Source organism: Thunnus maccoyii, chromosome 19 (genome assembly GCF_910596095.1).
Source record: "Thunnus maccoyii chromosome 19, fThuMac1.1, whole genome shotgun sequence".
NCBI classification, from domain to species: domain Eukaryota; kingdom Metazoa; phylum Chordata; class Actinopteri; order Scombriformes; family Scombridae; genus Thunnus; species Thunnus maccoyii.
In genome coordinates, this window is record NC_056551.1 from 24,045,719 (window position 1) to 24,064,814 (window position 19,096).

General features: G+C 34.6%; 2 protein-coding genes across 2 annotated transcripts; one reads left to right on the forward strand and one right to left on the reverse strand.

The window, feature by feature from the left end:
* The first annotated feature begins 301 nt into the window (after window positions 1–301).
* On the forward strand, window positions 302–2,356 carry LOC121885936 (catenin alpha-1-like). The gene is made up of 2 exons (XM_042395769.1): window positions 302–701; window positions 1,931–2,356. The coding sequence occupies exons 1-2, from the start codon at window positions 527–529 to the stop codon at window positions 2,077–2,079; spliced, it is 324 nt and encodes a 107-aa protein (XP_042251703.1). The 5' UTR covers window positions 302–526; the 3' UTR covers window positions 2,080–2,356.
* A 4,039-nt stretch (window positions 2,357–6,395) lies between these two features.
* On the reverse strand, window positions 6,396–9,758 carry LOC121886147 (proteinase-activated receptor 2-like). The gene is made up of 2 exons (XM_042396076.1): window positions 9,750–9,758; window positions 6,396–8,453 (listed from the first exon to the last, which is right to left on the reverse strand). The coding sequence occupies exons 1-2, from the start codon at window positions 9,756–9,758 to the stop codon at window positions 7,320–7,322; spliced, it is 1,143 nt and encodes a 380-aa protein (XP_042252010.1). The 3' UTR covers window positions 6,396–7,319.
* Window positions 9,759–19,096: the final 9,338 nt, after the last annotated feature.

Here is a 19,096-nt window from a genome sequence, read left to right on the forward strand (position 1 = left end):
CCATGCTTTGTTCAATTACTTTATAATTGTGTACAAATGTTTAGCATCATTCATTTATAATGTTAATAAAGTGAGACATGGTTTGAAAGAAACACTTTGAAGTTGTATAATTTGTCTTAACATTTGAGGTCACAATTCAAATGGCTGTTTATTCACTGTTGTAAATACTGTCTGAGTAATTATGTCAAGTAACAAGGTTTGTGGAAAAAATATTAAAAATTTAAACTCACCGTAGACCTCACTGTTAGCAGTCAGTTAATGCAGTGGTCCGAACTGACATTTCTGCTGCGCTTTTTTATTGCTCTACTAGTGTCTTTGACAAACCAAATCTACTCAACAGTGACATGTTCCATCTTTGGTTAAAGCATGTCTCAGGTTAAAAAAATGAATATATTCCTGCACTACCTTCTAACCTTTCTATCCAGGCAGGCACGTGGCATGTTTGCAACAAGGTGGTTGACTAAAAACATACAACTAACTGCATCATTGTTTTATGTCCCAGAGAACTACATGCTAGAGGACGTGAATGAGTGTCATCGCTCTGCAGGAGAAAGATGTTGACGGTTTGGATCGCACTGCTGGGGCTATTCATGGCTGTGCTGCCAGAGTTTTCCACCCAGTCACTTCTGAAATGGATAATTATGAACCTGGAGTCTACACAGAGAAGGTACTGGAGGCCACCAAGCTCCTCACTAACACAGGTACCACACAAACAGTATGTAATGAAACCAAGAACAGTAATGTGTTTGTTTCTGCCAATAGACTGTGCACTTGCATGCAAGTGATTTGACTAGTTGTTGAGTATTAAGTTGTTGCTGTTAATTGAAACTCACTGTAGTCCTCACTGTTAGTAGTCAGTTACACAATAGTGTGTCGAGTAGTATGTCGTACATTTTGCTGTTTATGTTAAAAATCTGTAAGTATGCCACTTGTGAAAAGTTCAAATTAACAGTAATACACAAGTTACTGTTAATTTACACTGCTTGTAACAGTATTTTGCTGTAAAAGTAGAAAATAACAGTTTTATGCTCTATTTATAAAGGCACCTACAAACTGATTTCAGCATGACACTGTTGATTTACAGGCTCTCGGGGCACCCGTCAAGGCCCCTGTGCAGGGTCCCCGGCCGTGGCCCCTTCGAGCCTTACACAAAAAAAGGCCGCCCAGTCAAAGCACCCAGATGTAAAACACAAAAAAATTATGTACAATTATATTCAAATTATCCTCCTTGAATACCCATTAAAGGTATCTTGAGAGCTTTAGGCTTTAATTGTATGTGATTGTGATAATCATTACTTCATATAAACATTATTTGAAAGTAATTCAACAGTAAGCAATTGTCTACGGACTTTTCCAATTAATGTATGAGATTTACTGTATATAAATAGTATTTGACAGTAATTACGAGCAACTATCCAAAATATATAAATATTTTCAACTGTATATTCTGCATAATTCAATCATCATATTGCAAGTCAAAAACTGAAAATCACTCTCTTGCCTAAAGCTTGTGCAAAATACTGCACCAGAGTTTTAACTGGTTCCAAATGTAGAGACTACTACATCACTCCAAATTAAGCATCCCAACACAGGATACCAGTCAGTTTTACAAATGGTTTTAAGATTTTGTTGATCACATTTAAAGAACAGCTTGTTCTGGCCCCAACCTTAATTTCAGACAGTCTTAAACCCTTAATGTCTCTGCACTAAAAGAGGCAAAGTTTGATCATGCTCAATTTCTGTTCAAGCGGCAAACTGCACTCCTTAAGAGCGGCAGCCTCATGGCTCCCCTCTGCCGCTGCTGTGAGGGTCGGAGGCAAAGTTGCCATTGTGTGCATTTTGAAAAAAATACAGGCAACAACGTTGACACCTGTTGGTGTGCAGGTACTTCTAAGAGCATGTTACATATTTTCTGCTTTTGTATTCTCAGGACAAGGCTTGCTGAGGCTCATTGCAGAGGATCATAGCCATTGTTGGAATTCTGAAAGGAAGTGGGTGGCTTTCAATCTGTCCTATGAACTTGAGGCTTTTTTTAGCATGCAGATTCACCTATTTCCATGGCCAAGGAAAGTTCAATAAATATTTGTCAGAGGTTGGGGACTCAAGTCGCATGACTTGATGCAAGTCGCAAATTTGAGGACTCGCGACTTGGTTGACTAACACTTATAAGACTCGACTTGACTTTGACTTGAGGCAGATGACTCAAAAAGACTTGACAGTTTTTATTTAGCTGAATCGCCTATTTGCATTATTGTAGATATTGAGCATGAACAGCTAACGTTTTGAGACACAAAAGGGTGGCTTCTAGTGAAGTGTGTGCAACTCAGGCTTTGAAGACAGTGTCTAGCAAGACCTATAAAACAATGCAAGACAGGATTGAGCTCAAAGCTTATTGAAAGCATTTTCCCATACCTGCGCTGATTTTCTTTCAAGCTTAATATTACCAGACCGTTTCTGATTCAGACAAGACAGCTTATGAATTGACAGCTTTTCATGACAGAGCTTCACTGTTCTGTTCGCAGTCCCTCACTAGTTCAAAGTCAATGTAACTCAACCACAGCAGAATGGTCTCTTTCTCTTTAATCAACTGTGTGGCAATCCTTCAAGATCAGGCAAACAAGATGGTACTTTTCCTTGATGATGCTTGATGTTTGAACAATTTTAGTGTTCTAAATTAATGGATGTATTAGTCTACACAATCCACAGCAGAAAAAAAGTTATCATCAGATATAATACTATGATTCGTTGTGCAAGTGCCAAATGCGGGTAGATTTTCCATTTGGTGAGTAAATATACCAAAGTAGTCATGTGTTGCGGACAGAGACTCAGGCTGTAGTATAACTTGCAGTTTTTTTTTATCTGTGCACTTCACAACCACAACAAAGCAGTATGTGTAGCCTACAGTCCATCAGCATATTTTTGCTGTTGTTAAAACCCACTAGCTTTGTGCTAACTACTGCAACTGGAGGAAGTTCCTCTTCTTCTACTACTTCTGCTTCAAAACTCTCACCTTACTCAAAGGCACAACCTGGTGGCAGAATGGCAGAAGTCATACAACATATCCACACACATTTATACTGCATAAAATACAAAATTATGAGCCCTAGATCCTGGAAAACATGTTACATCAGATTATTTATTTTTGTTCAAATAGTTAATTAATGTGAAGTTAATTCATAAAGTTAATCAACCTGCATGATGTTTAGTTTTATGTTGACATAAATTGTCAACAAATTGTAGTTGATTTAATCCCCCCCCCCCAAGAAAAAAACCAACAACAACAAAAAACAAGGTATGAACTGAACCATAAATAGTTGTATTTATGAATCCTAACCATAGCTATCCCTAGTTGTAGAGACTAACTAACATGTGCAGTTCTCTCATGACATGGCTTGCCATTGTAACCTTTTCTCTTGTGTTTTAAGTGCTTCTTTCATGGTGACTGACTTGTGACTTAATTGACTTTTATTGCTTGACGTTTAGCATTGACTTGACTTGGCTTACTTGAGTCTAAGTCACAGTGAGAGTCACAGTGATTTAAGACTTGCTTGAGCTTTTAAGGTTAAGACTTGAGACGTGCTTGTGACTTGCACATGTGTGACTTACACCCACTTCTGATATTTGTGAACATGAAGTACTTTCTCCCAAAGCCATAAACCAGAGACGTAAGACACAAATTTGTGATGCCATCCAGAATAAAGTCTGGAGCTGCATCATATACAATGAATGTGAAACTAATTTTGTAGTAATTTTTTAATACCCAAATAAACTTTATTCTATAGTAAACTTTCATATCTGAAACATAAAATGTACCTGTGCACTAGGCTTGGGCAATGTCTACAGAATTACTTTGTAAAGCAGGCAGTAAAAGGTAATTTTATGATATATTCTGGTTATTAAAAATCTTGAAATCTCATACATCTCAAATGGGGATCTGTACTTAATGGATTGCATGATATTGTAAAATGTCAGTAGAAAAATGTATATACTTATTCAGTGTCAAAGTTGATATAAAGGTACTCTTACATAGACCTTCTGGTTTTTGTACATTCAGAACTCCATATATTAATGTGAAATGTCTGTAGATATATTGGGGAGTTGCTTGCAATTACTGTCACATAATGTTTATATAAAGTAAACCCTATACATTAATGGAGAAATATATGTAGATATATTTGATAGTTGCTTTTAAATACTATCAAATAATGTTAGTAAAGTAATGATTATTAAAATTATGTTTTGTGAACTATTATCACATGATCTTATTTTTTTGTACAGTATGAAACCAACATTTACCAGGGATCTACTGTAAATAGATTGGATAATCACATAAAATAAAAGCCTAAAGCTCTCAAGATACCATTAATGAGTGTTAAAGGAGGGTAATTTGAATGTAATTTTACATAATTTTTCTGTGTTTTACATCCAGAAATCTGTACTTTGATGGGGAGTTCTTATGGATGGATTGGATAATCCTATGAATTTACCAAAGATTACTGTATGAAAACAAGAGTCTTCATTTAAATTAGGTAATTTTAAGGTAGTTCTGCAATATTTTCCATTTTTTGTGCAGATTTATACATTTGTTTAACATTCTAGCAATGTTTTATAATGAGATTTTCTTTTTATTTTATAATGATTGGACTGTAAAAATGTAGACAATGTCCAAAGTAAATATCCGTATTTTTAAAATAAATATCTGTAGAATAACTAAAGGTTTTTTACCGTTATTTGACGGTAAGTGTTTGGCAACTTTTGCTGCCAGACTTTTTACCATTTTTTTTTACTTTTTTTTTTTTTTTTTTACAGTGTACAATCTAATTGATGGGGGGAGGTAAGGGACCTGGATAATTGATAGGGGGGCCCTGGCCTAAAAAAGGTTGAGAACCACTGCCTTTGAGTGAAGGGTCACTGCAAATCAATACAAAGTTCTGAATGATCACCTCACAAGGCATGAGGAGTCACTGAATGGTTTGATGAGTATGAAAATGATGTGAATCATATGCAATGGCCTTCACAGTCACCAGATCTCAACCCAATTGAACACCTATGGGACATTTTGGACTGACATGTTAGACAGTGCTCTCCACCACCATCATCAAAACAACAAATGAGGAAGTATCTTTTCAAAGAATGGTGTTTCTCAGCCTTGGCATTGATTCTAAAAGTCTCTGGAACTCTTCTGGGGGGATGAACACCATTCAGTGACCCCTTGTGCCCTGTGAATTGGGGCATTGTTATCCTGGAAGAAAACATTCCCATCAGGATAGAAATGTTTCATCATAGGATAAAGGTGATCACTCAAAATAACTTTGTATTGATTTACAGTGACCCTTCCTTCTAAGGAGACAAGTGGACCCAAACCATGCCAGCAAAATGCCCCCTAAAGCATAACAGAGCCACTGGATCCCCTCACTGTAGGGGTCAAGAATTAGGGCCTGTACCAGTTTTTCTTTTGATTTGTCACTTGTCTGTATAGCTACAGGAAATACAAAACATTGACAAAATAGCAAGTCCGTGTAGTCATTTGCATATTCATTTGCAGCTTATAAACTCTTAAGCTCTTAAATATACAGTGCAAACATAATAGTATTTCATAGTATCAAATGTTCTCAAACTTCCTTCATTATTCATTATTCACTCAAATGAGCATGTCTGTCATTTCAGTTTGTACTATGAAATCAAGACTTCTCAGTCTAAACATTTAATTAAATTTTTAACACTTTCTGTTGGCATCGTAGGTTCAGCTATCCTCCCTTTATTTTAATCATGACAGAAAAACATAAAGGCTAGACCCTACAGACTTTGTGCTCTTTATTTTCTGTTACTTGAACTTTATGATAAAAATATGTCTATTGCTTCAGTCAAGTCAGTTATGTCACTTTGATTTGTGCCCGTTAGTGTGACAGTCTATCAGACCAGTAGTTTCTTGTATTGGCTGTTGAGGCTCGTTTGGAAAGAGTCCATTTTTGTAGTTGATGTGTTTGTCTTTGAACTTTCATCATGGTTGGATTTCAGAATTGTTCTGGTGCTGGATCTGCATGAATCAGATGATGAATGACTGCTGTCATTCAGCCCACAATTTGTTTGTAAAAAAAAAAAACCCAAACACTAGTAGCAATTTGTTTTTCCTTTATGACTAAACCACTACCATCATCCGCAGATGTAGCAAGGATTTTATCAATACGGAAGTCATGAATCAAAGTTCCAAATCTCCTGCCGCTTAAAGTGTTTGATGTGATTTTTAATACTTCAAACTAAAGTGTAGTTATACAAACAAAAATAATTACAAAATTGTATCCTTTATTATAAAATCTGTGGTTTTATAAAATAGCCTGTAGAACCTGATTGACCTTTCCCATGTCGACCTGTTCACAGAGTCAGGAAACAGCCAGTTAGACAATTACTTTTATTGATAAACTAAAATGTGGTTATACAAGCAAAAATAATTACTTTAAAAAACACAGACAAACTTTTGCCCTGTATTATAAAACCTGCTAAATTTTGCCCATTTTAGGTTTGGGTATCAATTCTGGCACATCAAATGCTGACAGAAAATTCATCTAATTACAACATGGAATAAAAGATTAGACCCATTAAAACTGAATAAAAGCAATCATTCATAAACGGCTGGAATCAACTAAAACTGCACAGTACTGCATCAAGCAAAGCATAAAACAAGTGTATTATAAAAGAAATAAAAAACAATTAAATGTATTTACAGAAACAACATGAGCAGTAACTTAGACAGCTCAAAACGCGAAAACAGGAGGTCATTGCTAAAGATCACTCCTAAATTTCCTTACATGTACTGAACCAAACCTGAGGTGAAAGAAGTCACAGTAGAATAAAAAAAAACGATAACACTTTAATTTACGGGTCCTTTCATTTCCTACTAATTTCCAGGAGTTTTTCTCAATAATTTTCTAAAAGTAGCTGTTATGTACAGTAACTGTTCATTCTTTGAAAGGGTTACCTTGTTTTGTAGCATATGGGAAATGGACTCATGCAGTTTTTATGAAAGAAACTCAGTTAAGTTTTTCTGTCAATTAAAGAACTGTTAAGAATCTAAGTTTTGCAAATTTACAACCAAGAACCCAAATATAATGAGTTGGTACTTACCAACTAAAGCAACACTTCTTCTTCCCTTTCTGGAAAATTTCCTTAAACTTAATGGTTCATACCATAAAATTACCAGCAATTTTCCAGGAAACTACTATGAAAAATTAAGGGACCTGTAAAATTAAGTATTACCGAAAAACAATATCTGAAAGGAGTTATTGATCTAGAATAAAAACAGCTTAAAAATAATTAATCCACTAGCATTCAGTGCTCTGTGTTTTTCCTGACTTAGGCGTGGTGTGTTGCTCTTGTAAGTTTTTCGGAGCCCTGAAGGACACCTTCATTCTCTTCACTGTCCTCTCGCTCCTGCAGAGGAACGTGTTCTTCACATGATCCCTGAAGTCCTTGGAGATAAAGTAGTAAACAAAAGGGTCGATGCAGCTGTTGAGACTAGCCAGGCACAGGGTGGTGATGTAAAATCCATACAGGTTGTTGTCGGCCCCGTCCAACAGCAGAATGTAGTGTACCAGCAGCATGATGTTACTGGGGGTGAAGCACACTAAAAACATAACCAATACCGTGATCATCAAGACCACAGCCTTCCGTCGCTTCTTGGTGATGGCAACATTTTTCATGCTGTTCTTGAGAGCTTTGAGCATGAGGATGTAGGACATGATGCACACAACAGTGGGAACAACAAATCCCAGAGTTCCCATTGTCAGGAAGTAGCCAGCTGATATTTTCACCTGACTGGGCCTGGTGACATCATGGCAGGTAAGGATTTGTGGATTGTAGTTTGTTATTCTGACCTGTTGGTCATGCAGGTAGAGAGGGATGGTGATAAGCCAGACCACCACCCAGACTGTGACGGAGACGGCAACGGGTATGCGGTTGTCCCTCTGCTGCTCGGACAGTGGGTGGACCACCGCCCAGTAACGCTGGACACTTATGCAGGTGATAAAGGCGATGGAGCAGTACATGTTGCTGTAGAAAATCGCCACCAGCACTTTACACAGCCCTTCTCCATAGATCCAGTTGTTGCCGTTGAAGTGGTATGATATCTTCAGGGGGACCCAGATGACAAAGAGCAAGTCAGCCAGAGCCAGGTTTGCCATGTAGATGGATGACGGGCGCTTTTTCTTGGTCCTGAAGAGGAATACCCATATTGCCATGGCGTTGGTGGGCAGCCCCACAGCAAACACAATGATGTAGATGATTGGGAGGAAGATAGTTGTAAGATGACTGCTCAGGATTTCTTTGTCTTGGGATCTGACTTCTACCCCATCTGGGCTCCCTCTATCATGGAAACCTCCATCTGTGTTTGTTTCATCTAATTTTGAATAAGATGTTTGCTTTGAGACAGTGAAAAGTGAGCTTGAGGTAAAGGGAGGCTGAGGTGAAGGTATAGTACATGGTAAAGAACAGCTGATGGTAGAAGTAGATATTGTAAACATTAGAATTACAACTGAATGTTATATATTAGGAAAATTTATTTGCAGTCACTCACCTAGTTCATATTCACCTGGAATAACAAAAGACAAAGAGATTTACAAACACGTAATAAAGGAGTGTATACTACTACTATGCAGAATAACATAAATATACACACATTACAAACAGGGACTTTGCAGGTTCTTTGTTTTGTTTTATTGAAGCATCCATTTCCATCTAAACTGTTTGTAGCTTTGTGACAATATCAGCAGAGGTGTAAGAAGTACAGGACAGGAGATGTGATTCACACCAAATAAACAAGCATACTGTATGTTTTTTTTTACCTCTACTTTTCCATTTGAATGAATACAGAATAAAACAATATACCTAAATATAATGAGCAGAAACATTATGTACTGTATCCTTACTGGGATCATCCCATAATCCAAACTTTAATTAACTGGTTAAAGAAGGACAGAAAGAAATTGGGAAAATTCCAAGAAATAAATTAAGATAAAAAAAAGATCAGTTTCTTTTCTTTGCACTATATGAACATCACACTGCTTCATGCATTGGCACTGAATGTTACAAGTGAATGAAAATAGTTATTGCAACTTAGTTGTGTAAATGTAGGGCTTAAATAGTGAATAATATTTGGCAAGAGGTTGATTGTAGTGGGAAAGGTTTGAGTTTCATTCTGCTTAGAAAACATTTTCTTTTCATACAAAATTACACATTACATGTTTCGTATATAAAATAACTATATATATACACCCTAAAAGGCAGATGTGAATACCACGTTAGTGTATACTATGGCAATAATTCAATATAATTCTGATCTCTTAATCACGTAGTATTTTTTTCCTCCTCTAATTTATTTGTGTGCAGTTGGTGGAGTTAGACATGTTTTTCTTCTTTTTTTTTCTTTTTTGGTGTTCGAACTTCTACAATATCCCAGAACTTGGGTATCCAGGTTGGTGAAATTGAGAAAATAAACTTATGCCACCTTTTGTGCAAAGAGTACATCATTTTCATTTGAATTTTGTTTTCATTTATGTGAATTTGGATAATATGTTGGCTTTGGTGCTTCTACAAACATGAAGAGATGAGACTGAAAAGTGAGCTTGAGGTAAAGGAAGGCTTAGGTGAAGGTATAGTACATGGTAAAGCACAGCTGATGGTAGAAGCAGACATTGTAAACATTAGAATTACAACTGAATGTTATATATTAGGAGAATCTATTTTCAGTCACTCACCTGATCCATATACATGAACTTCAACTAGAAAACCAAAGACAAAGAAATTTACACACATGTAATAAAGGGGTGTAAACTACTACAATGCAGAATAACATGTATATACACACATTACATACAGGGATTCAGTTGGTTCTTTGATTTGTTTTATTAAAGCATCCATTTCCATCTAAACTGGTTGTAGCTTTGCGGCAATATCAGCAGGGGTGTAAGAGGTACAGGACAGGGGATGTGGTTCACATTGTATAAAGAAGCATAATGTTGTTTTTTTCCTCCTCTATTGTTACATTTGAATGAATACAGAATAAAGCAATATAATTATATATATTATGTATTATATCCTCATTGGGACTATCCTATAATCCGAACTTTAATTAACTGCTTAAAAAGGGACAACAATAAAATGGGAAAATTCCAAGAAATAAATTATGATGATAAAAGATCAGTTTCTTTTCTTTGGACTATACGAACATCACAGTACTTCATGCATTGACACTGAATGCTACAAGTGAATGAAAATAGTTAATGCAAATTAGTTGCATCCCATCATATGAACTTTAATTAACTAGTTATCACTACCAGTAACCTACTTGTTCCTGTGAAGGAGAAAGCTGCTAATATCAGCTCTTATGAAATGTGACTGTTCAAAATCGTAACTTGAAAATAGATTTTGGGTTTAAATTCTCCACACTACCTTTGTTTGATTGAGGGATTGCCCAAAGAAAAGCACATGTAGACATCATTACAACTAAATCCTGTGATCCTTGAACTTAATAATTCACATCATCCAAACTAAACATTCAAAACACATCAACATGATAAGAAATACTGATCAAGATTTTTTGTGGCCCAGCACAGGGAAGATGCAATGAGATATTCTATTGTTAATAATTCTATTCTAATTCTATTGCTATTGTTAATTGTAATGTTCATTCTTTCCTACAGTATATCTTGACAAAGAGGCTGGAAAGAGAATGAACAGAGCAAATCACCACATCAGTTAAAAAAAATCAGTAATCTGACTTTGTGAATAACTTGCTTTACAGGCACTTTAGACAAATTAGACATGAAGCAAAAACATGAACATGTTTCATTGTCATGCATGGATATAGAATGAAGCAATATTACTAAATATAATGAGCAGAAACATTATGTAGTGTACCCTCACTGGGACCATCCCATCATATGAACTTTAATTAACTGGTTAAAATAGGGCAGAAAGAAATTAAGAATATCCCAAGAAATAAATTAAAATTGAAAAAGATCAGTTTCAAGTTACTGAAATTGAGAAAACACACTTATGTCACACTTAAAGAGTACATCATTTCCATTTGAATTCTGTGTTCATTTCATCTAATTTTGGATAACATGTTGGCTTTGGCGCTGCTACGAACATGAATATATCAGACAGTGGAAAGTGAGTTTGAGGTAAAGGGAGGCTGAGGTGAAGGTATAGTACATGGTAAAGCACAGCTGATGGTAGAAGTAGACATTGTAAACATTAGAATTACAGCTGAATGTCATATATTAGTAGAATTTATTTGTAGTCACTCACCTGGTGGACTGTCTATAGGAATTACTATACCTACTAGAACATGATCTAGAATAACAAAAGACAAAGAAATTTACACACATGTAATAAAGGAGTGTATACTACTACAATGCAGAATAACATGTATATACACACATTACAAACAGGGATCAGTTGGTTCTTTGATTTGTTTTATTAAAGCATCCATTTCCATCTAAACTGGTTGTAGCTTTGCGACAATATCAGCAGAGGTGTAAGAGGTACAGGACAGGGGATGTGGTTCACGTTGTATAAAGAAGCATAATGTTGTTTTTTTCCTCCTCTATTGTTACATTTGAAGGAATACAGAATAAAGCAATATAATTATATATAATGAGCAGAAACATCATGTATTATATCCTCACTGGGACTATCCTATAATCCGAACTTTAATTAACTGCTTAAAATGGGACAAAAATAAATTGGGAAAATTCCAAAAAATAAATTATGATGATAAAAGATCAGTTTCTTTTCTTTGGACTATACGAACATCACAGTACTTCATGCATTGACATTGAATGCTACAAGTGAATGAAAATAGTTATTGCAAATTAGTTGCATAAATTTAGGGCTTAAATAGTGAATAATATTTGGTTGATTGTGGTGGGAAAGGTTTGAGTTTCATTCTGCTCAGAAAACATTTTCTTTTCAAACAAAATTACACATTACATGTTTCGTATATAAAATAACTATATATATATACACCCTAAAAGGCAGATGTGAATACCACATGTTAGTGTATATTATGGCAATAATTCAATATAGTTCTGATCTGTTTATCACGTAGTATTTTTTCCTCCTATAATTTATTTGTGTGCAGTTGGTGGAGTTAGACATGTTTTTCTTCTTTTTTTTTCTTTTTTGGTGTTCGAACTTCTACAATATCCCAGAACTTGGGTATCCAGGTTAATGAAATTGAGAAAATAAAGTTATGGCACTTTTTGTGCAAAGAGTACATCAGTTTCATTTGAATTTTGTTTTCATTTTATGTGAATTTGGATAAGATGTTGGCTTTGGTGCTTCTACAAACATGAAGAGATGAGACTGAAAAGTGAGCTCGATGTAAAGAAAGGCTTAGGTGAAGGTATAGTACATGGTAAAGCACAGCTGATGGTAGAAGTAGACATTGTAAACATTAGAATTACAACTGAATGTTACTCACTTAGTAGATCTGGTGGTTAGACAAATTAGACATGAAGCAAAAACATGAACATGTTTCATTGTCATGAATGGATACAGAATGAAGCAATATTGCTAAATATATAACTAATATAACGACAAAAAAATGAAACATTATGTAGCTACTGTACCCTCACTGGGACCATCCCATCATATGAACTTTAATTAACTAGTTAAAATAGGACAGAAAGAAATTAGGAAAATCCCAAGAAATAAATTAAGATTGAAACAGATCAGTTTTAAGTTAATGAAATTGAGAAAACACAATTATGTCACTTTTTGTGCAAAGAGTACATCATTTCCATTTGAATTCTGTGTTCATTTCATCTAATTTTGGATAAGAAGTTGACTTTGGTGCTGCTACAAAAATGAATAGATCAGATAGTGAAAAATGAGTTTGAGGTAAAGAGAGGCTGAGGTGAAGGTAAAGTACATGGTAAAGCACAGCTGATGGTAGAAGTAGACATTGTAAACATTAGAATTACAACTGAATGTTATGTATTAGGAGAATTTATTTGTAGTCACTCAACTTTTTATATTTAGTAGCGGTGGACCGTTGCTCAGTGCTTCACTGTCTTGGGAGTTGCCATCCACCCCACCTAGGCTCTCTATACCAGGGGCGCTTTCAGCTGTTGTGAAGTGACAATATGAAAACATGTGAAAAGCAGAAGTATGCAGGTTTATATGCAGGAACAAACTATAATTTGACTACATCTGAAACTCAAATGTGAGTTGCACTCTGTTCCTTTCAGCTGTGAGCATTTTGATCTGTTTCCTACTTGTAATAATAGTTCTCTGAGCTTGAGTCAGCAGCATTGCAACAACATCCATTTTACATATAACTTTATCATATATTTTGATCAAAGTAATTCTCATCCAGCCTACAGCTTGAGAACTGTTCATTCAATCTACTTCATACCTGACAGGTGGATTGCTGGGAATTAAGGAAGTGCAATGTTGATGTGTGAAGTTGTTTGAATGAGTGGTTCTTCAGAAATATATAAAAATACCCCATAAACAATGTTGATTTGCTTCTTCCACCCGTCGAGTCAACGAACGGAGGCTCGTTATATTGATGAATGAACAAACAAGATGCACAAATAGCATAAGTAGGTTAGATGTTTTATAAAGTACACTTCAGACTGCCAGAAGTGTACATATTACACTAGACAGAGCAAATGAAGTCTCAGTTTACCAGCAATGGTAAAATTGTGACCTATTCAACTTTAATGAAAAGTTCTTTTGGCCTGCTTGTGAAAACTATATAATAATCTCACATTTCATTCCATAAAACCAGAATCACCAAATAATCCCTTCCAGACAATATCATGCTCAAACTGCCTCCTTACTATCACTACCAGTAACCTACTTGTTCCTGTGAAGGAGAAAGCGGCTAATATCAGCTCTTATGAAATGTGACTGTTCAAAATACTAACTTTTAAAAAATACATTTAATGTTAAAAGTCTCCACACCACCTTTGTTTGATTGAGGGATTGTCTAAAACCAAAATTAACACATGTAGATATCATTACAACTAAATCCTGTGATCCTTGAACTTCATAATTCACATCATCCAAACTAAACATTCAAAACACATCAACATGATAAGAAATACTGATCAAGATTTTTTGTGGCCCAGCACAGGGAAGATGCAATGAGATATTCTATTGTTAATAATTCTATTCTAATTCTATTGCTATTGTTAATTGTAATGTTCATTCTTTCCTACAGTATATCTTGACAAAGAGGCTGGAAAGAGGATGAACAGAGCAAAACACCACATCAGTTAAAAAAAAATCAGAAATCTGACTTTGTGCATAACTTGCTTTACAGGCACTTTAGACAAATTAGACATGAAGCAAAAACATGAACATGTTTCATTGTCATGAATGGATATAGAATGAAGCAATATTACTAAATATAATGAGCAGAAACATTATGTAGTGTACCCTCACTGGGACCATCCCATCATATGAACTTTAATTAACTGGTTAAAATAGGACAGAAAGAAGTTAAGAATATCCCAAGAAATAAATTAAAATTAAAAAAAGACCAGTTTCAAGTCAGTGAAATTGAGAAAACACATTTATGTCACTTTTTGTGCAAAGAGTACATAATTTCCATTTGAATTCTGTGTTCATTTCATCTAATTTTGGATAAGATGTTGACTTTGGTGCTGCTAGGAACATGAATATATCAGACAGTGGAAAGTGAGTTTGAGGTAAAGGGAGGCTGAGGTGAAGGTATAGTACATGGTAAAGCACAGCTGATGGTAGAAGTAGACATTGTAAACATTAGAATTACAACTGAATGTTATATAGTAGTCGAACTTATTTGTAGTCTCTCACCTGGTGGACTGTCTATAGGTATTATACCTGCTAGAGCTTGACCTAGAATAACAAAAGACAAAGAAATTTACACACATGTAATAAAGGAGTGTATACTACTACTATGAGAATAACATGTATATACACACATTACAAACAGGGACTTTGCAGGTTCTTTGATTTGTTTTATTAAAGCATCCATTTCCATCTAAACTGGCTGTAGCTTTGCAGCAATATCAGCAGAGGTGTAAAAGGTACAGGACAGGAGATGTGGTTCACGTCGTATAAAAAAGCATAATGTTTTTTCCCCTCTAGTTTTACATTTGAATGAATACAGAATAAAGCAATCTAATAAAATATAATGAGCAGAAATATCATGTATTATATCCTCACTGGGACAATCCCATAATCCGAACTTTAATTAACTGGTTAAAATAGGACAAAAATTAATTGGGAAAATTCCAAGAAATAAATTAAGATGATAAAAGATCAGTTTCTTTTCTTTGCACTATATGAACATCACACTACTTCATGCATTGACACTGAATGCTACAAGTGAATGAAAATAGTTATTGCAAATTAGTTGCATAAATGTAGGGCTTAAATAGTGAATAATATTTGGTTGATTGTGGAGGGAGAGGTTTGAGTTTCATACTGCTTAGCAAAAACATTTTCTTTTCAAACAACATTGCACATGACATTTTTCATAAACAAATAACTATATATATACACCCTAAAAGGCAAATGTGAATACCACATGTTAGTGCATATGGCAATAAATCAGTATAGTTCTGATCTGTTCATCATGTAGTATTTCTTTCCTCTTATAATTCATTTGTGTGTAGTTGGTGAAGTTAGACGTGTTATTTTTTTTTCTTTTGTTTTTGGAGGTGAAATTACTAAAGGGTAAAGGGAGGCTGAGGTGAAGGTATAGTACATGATAAAGCACAGCTGATGGTAGAAGTAGACATTGTAAACATTAGAATTACAACTGAATGTTATATATTAGGAGAATTTATTTGCAGTAACTTACCCTCTTCATATTTACCTTGAATAACAAAAGACAAAGAGATTTACACACACGTAATAAAGGAGTGTATACTACTACTGTGTAGAATTACATAAATATACACACATTACAAACAGGGACTTTGCATGTTCTTTGTTTTGTTTTATTGAAGCATCCATTTCCATCTAAACTGGTTGTAGCTTTGTGACAATATCAGCAGAGGTGTAAGAAGTACAGGACAGGAGATGTGATTCACACCAAATAAACAAGCATACTGTAAGTTTCTTTTACCTCTTCTTTTCCATTTGAATGAATACAGAATAAAACAATATTCTGCTGATGGTAGAAGTAGACATTGTAAACATTAGAATTACAGCTGAATGTTATATATTAGTAGAATTTATTTTTAGTCACTCACGTGGATGACCGTCTCCTGGACCTTGACCTAGAATAACAAAAGACAAAGAAATTTACACACACGTAATAAAGGAGTGTATACTACTACTATACAGAATAACATGTATATACACACATTACAAACAGGGACTTTGCATGTTCTTTGTTTTGTTTTATTGAAGCATCCATTTCCATCTAAACTGGCTGTAACTTTGCGGCGATATCAGCAGAGGTGTAAGAGGTACAGGAGTACAGGAATAAATACAAAATAAAGCAATATAATTAAATATAATGAGCAGAAACATTATGTACTGTATCCTTACTGGGATCATCCCATAATCTGAACTTTAATTAACTGGTTAAAAAGGGATAGAAAGAAATTTGGAAAATTCCAAGAAATAAAATAAGATTATAAAAGATCAGTTTCTTTTCTTTGCACTATATAACATCAGACTACATCATGCATTGACACTGAATGTTACAAGTGAATGAAAATAGTTATTAGAAATTAGTTGCATAAATGTAGGGCTTAAATAGTGAATAATAGTTGGCAAGAGGCTGATTGTGGTGGGAGAGGTTTGAGTTTCATTCTGCTTAGAAAACATTTTCTTTTCATACAAAATTACACATTACATGTTTCTTATATAAAATAACTATATATATACACCCTAAAAGGCAGATGTGAATACCATATGTTAGTGTATAATATGGCAATAATTCAATATAATTCTGATCTGTTTATCATGTAGTGTTTTTTTCCTCCTATAATTTATTTGTGTGTAGTTGGTGGAGTTAGACATGTATTTTTTTTTTGTTTGTTTTTTCTTTTTTTGGTGTTCGAACTTCTACAATTTCCCAGAACTTGGGTATCCAGGTTGGTGAAATTGAGAAAATAAACTTATGCCACCTTTTGTGCAAAGAGTACATCATTTTCATTTGAATTTTGTTTTCATTTATGTGAATTTGGATAAGATGTTGGCTTTGGTGCTTCTACGAACATGAAGAGATCAGACAGTGGAAAGTGAGTTTGAGGTAAAGGGAGGCTGAGGTGAAGGTATAGTACATGGTAAAGCACAGCTGATGGTAGAAGTAGACATTGTAAACATTAGAATTACAACTGAATGTTATATAGTAGTCGAACTTATTTGTAGTCTCTCACCTGGTGGACTGTCTATAGGTATTATACCTGCTAGAGCTTGACCTAGAATAACAAAAGACAAAGAAATTTACACACATGTAATAAAGGAGTGTATACTACTACTATGAGAATAACATGTATATACACACATTACAAACAGGGACTTTGCAGGTTCTTTGATTTGTTTTATTAAAGCATCCATTTCCATCTAAACTGGCTGTAGCTTTGCAGCAATATCAGCAGAGGTGTAAAAGGTACAGGACAGGAGATGTGGTTCACGTCGTATAAAAAAGCATAATGTTTTTTCCCCTCTAGTTTTACATTTGAATGAATACAGAATAAAGCAATCTAATAAAATATAATGAGCAGAAATATCATGTATTATATCCTCACTGGGACAATCCCATAATCCGAACTTTAATTAACTGGTTAAAATAGGACAAAAATTAATTGGGAAAATTCCAAGAAATAAATTAAGATGATAAAAGATCAGTTTCTTTTCTTTGCACTATATGAACATCACACTACTTCATGCATTGACACTGAATGCTACAAGTGAATGAAAATAGTTAATGCAAATTAGTTGCATAAATGTAGGGCTTAAATAGTGAATAATATTTGGTTGATTGTGGAGGGAGAGGTTTGAGTTTCATACTGCTTAGCAAAAACATTTTCTTTTCAAACAACATTGCACATGACATTTTTCATAAACAAATAACTATATATATACACCCTAAAAGGCAAATGTGAATACCACATGTTAGTGCATATGGCAATAAATCAGTATAGTTCTGATCTGTTCATCATGTAGTATTTCTTTCCTCTTATAATTCATTTGTGTGTAGTTGGTGAAGTTAGACGTGTTATTTTTTTTTCTTTTGTTTTTGGAGGTGAAATTACTAAAGGGTAAAGGGAGGCTGAGGTGAAGGTATAGTACATGATAAAGCACAGCTGATGGTAGAAGTAGACATTGTAAACATTAGAATTACAACTGAATGTTATATATTAGGAGAATTTATTTGCAGTAACTTACCCTCTTCATATTTACCTTGAATAACAAAAGACAAAGAGATTTACACACACGTAATAAAGGAGTGTATACTACTACTGTGTAGAATTACATAAATATACACACATTACAAACAGGGACTTTGCATGTTCTTTGTTTTGTTTTATTGAAGCATCCATTTCCATCTAAACTGTTTGTAGCTTTGTGACAATATCAGCAGAGGTGTAAGAAGTACAGGACAGGAGATGTGATTCACACCAAATAAACAAGCATACTGTAAGTTTCTTTTACCTCTTCTTTTCCATTTGAATGAATACAGAATAAAACAATATTCTGCTGATGGTAGAAGTAGACATTGTAAACATTAGAATTACAGCTGAATGTTATATATTAGTAGAATTTATTTTTAGTCACTCACGTGGATGACCGTCTCCTGGACCTTGACCTAGAATAACAAAAGACAAAGAAATTTACACACACGTAATAAAGGAGTGTATACTACTACTATACAGAATAACATGTATATACACACATTACAAACAGGGACTTTGCATGTTCTTTGTTTTGTTTTATTGAAGCATCCATTTCCATCTAAACTGGCTGTAACTTTGCGGCGATATCAGCAGAGGTGTAAGAGGTACAGGAGTACAGGAATAAATACAAAATAAAGCAATATAATTAAATATAATGAGCAGAAACATTATGTACTGTATCCTTA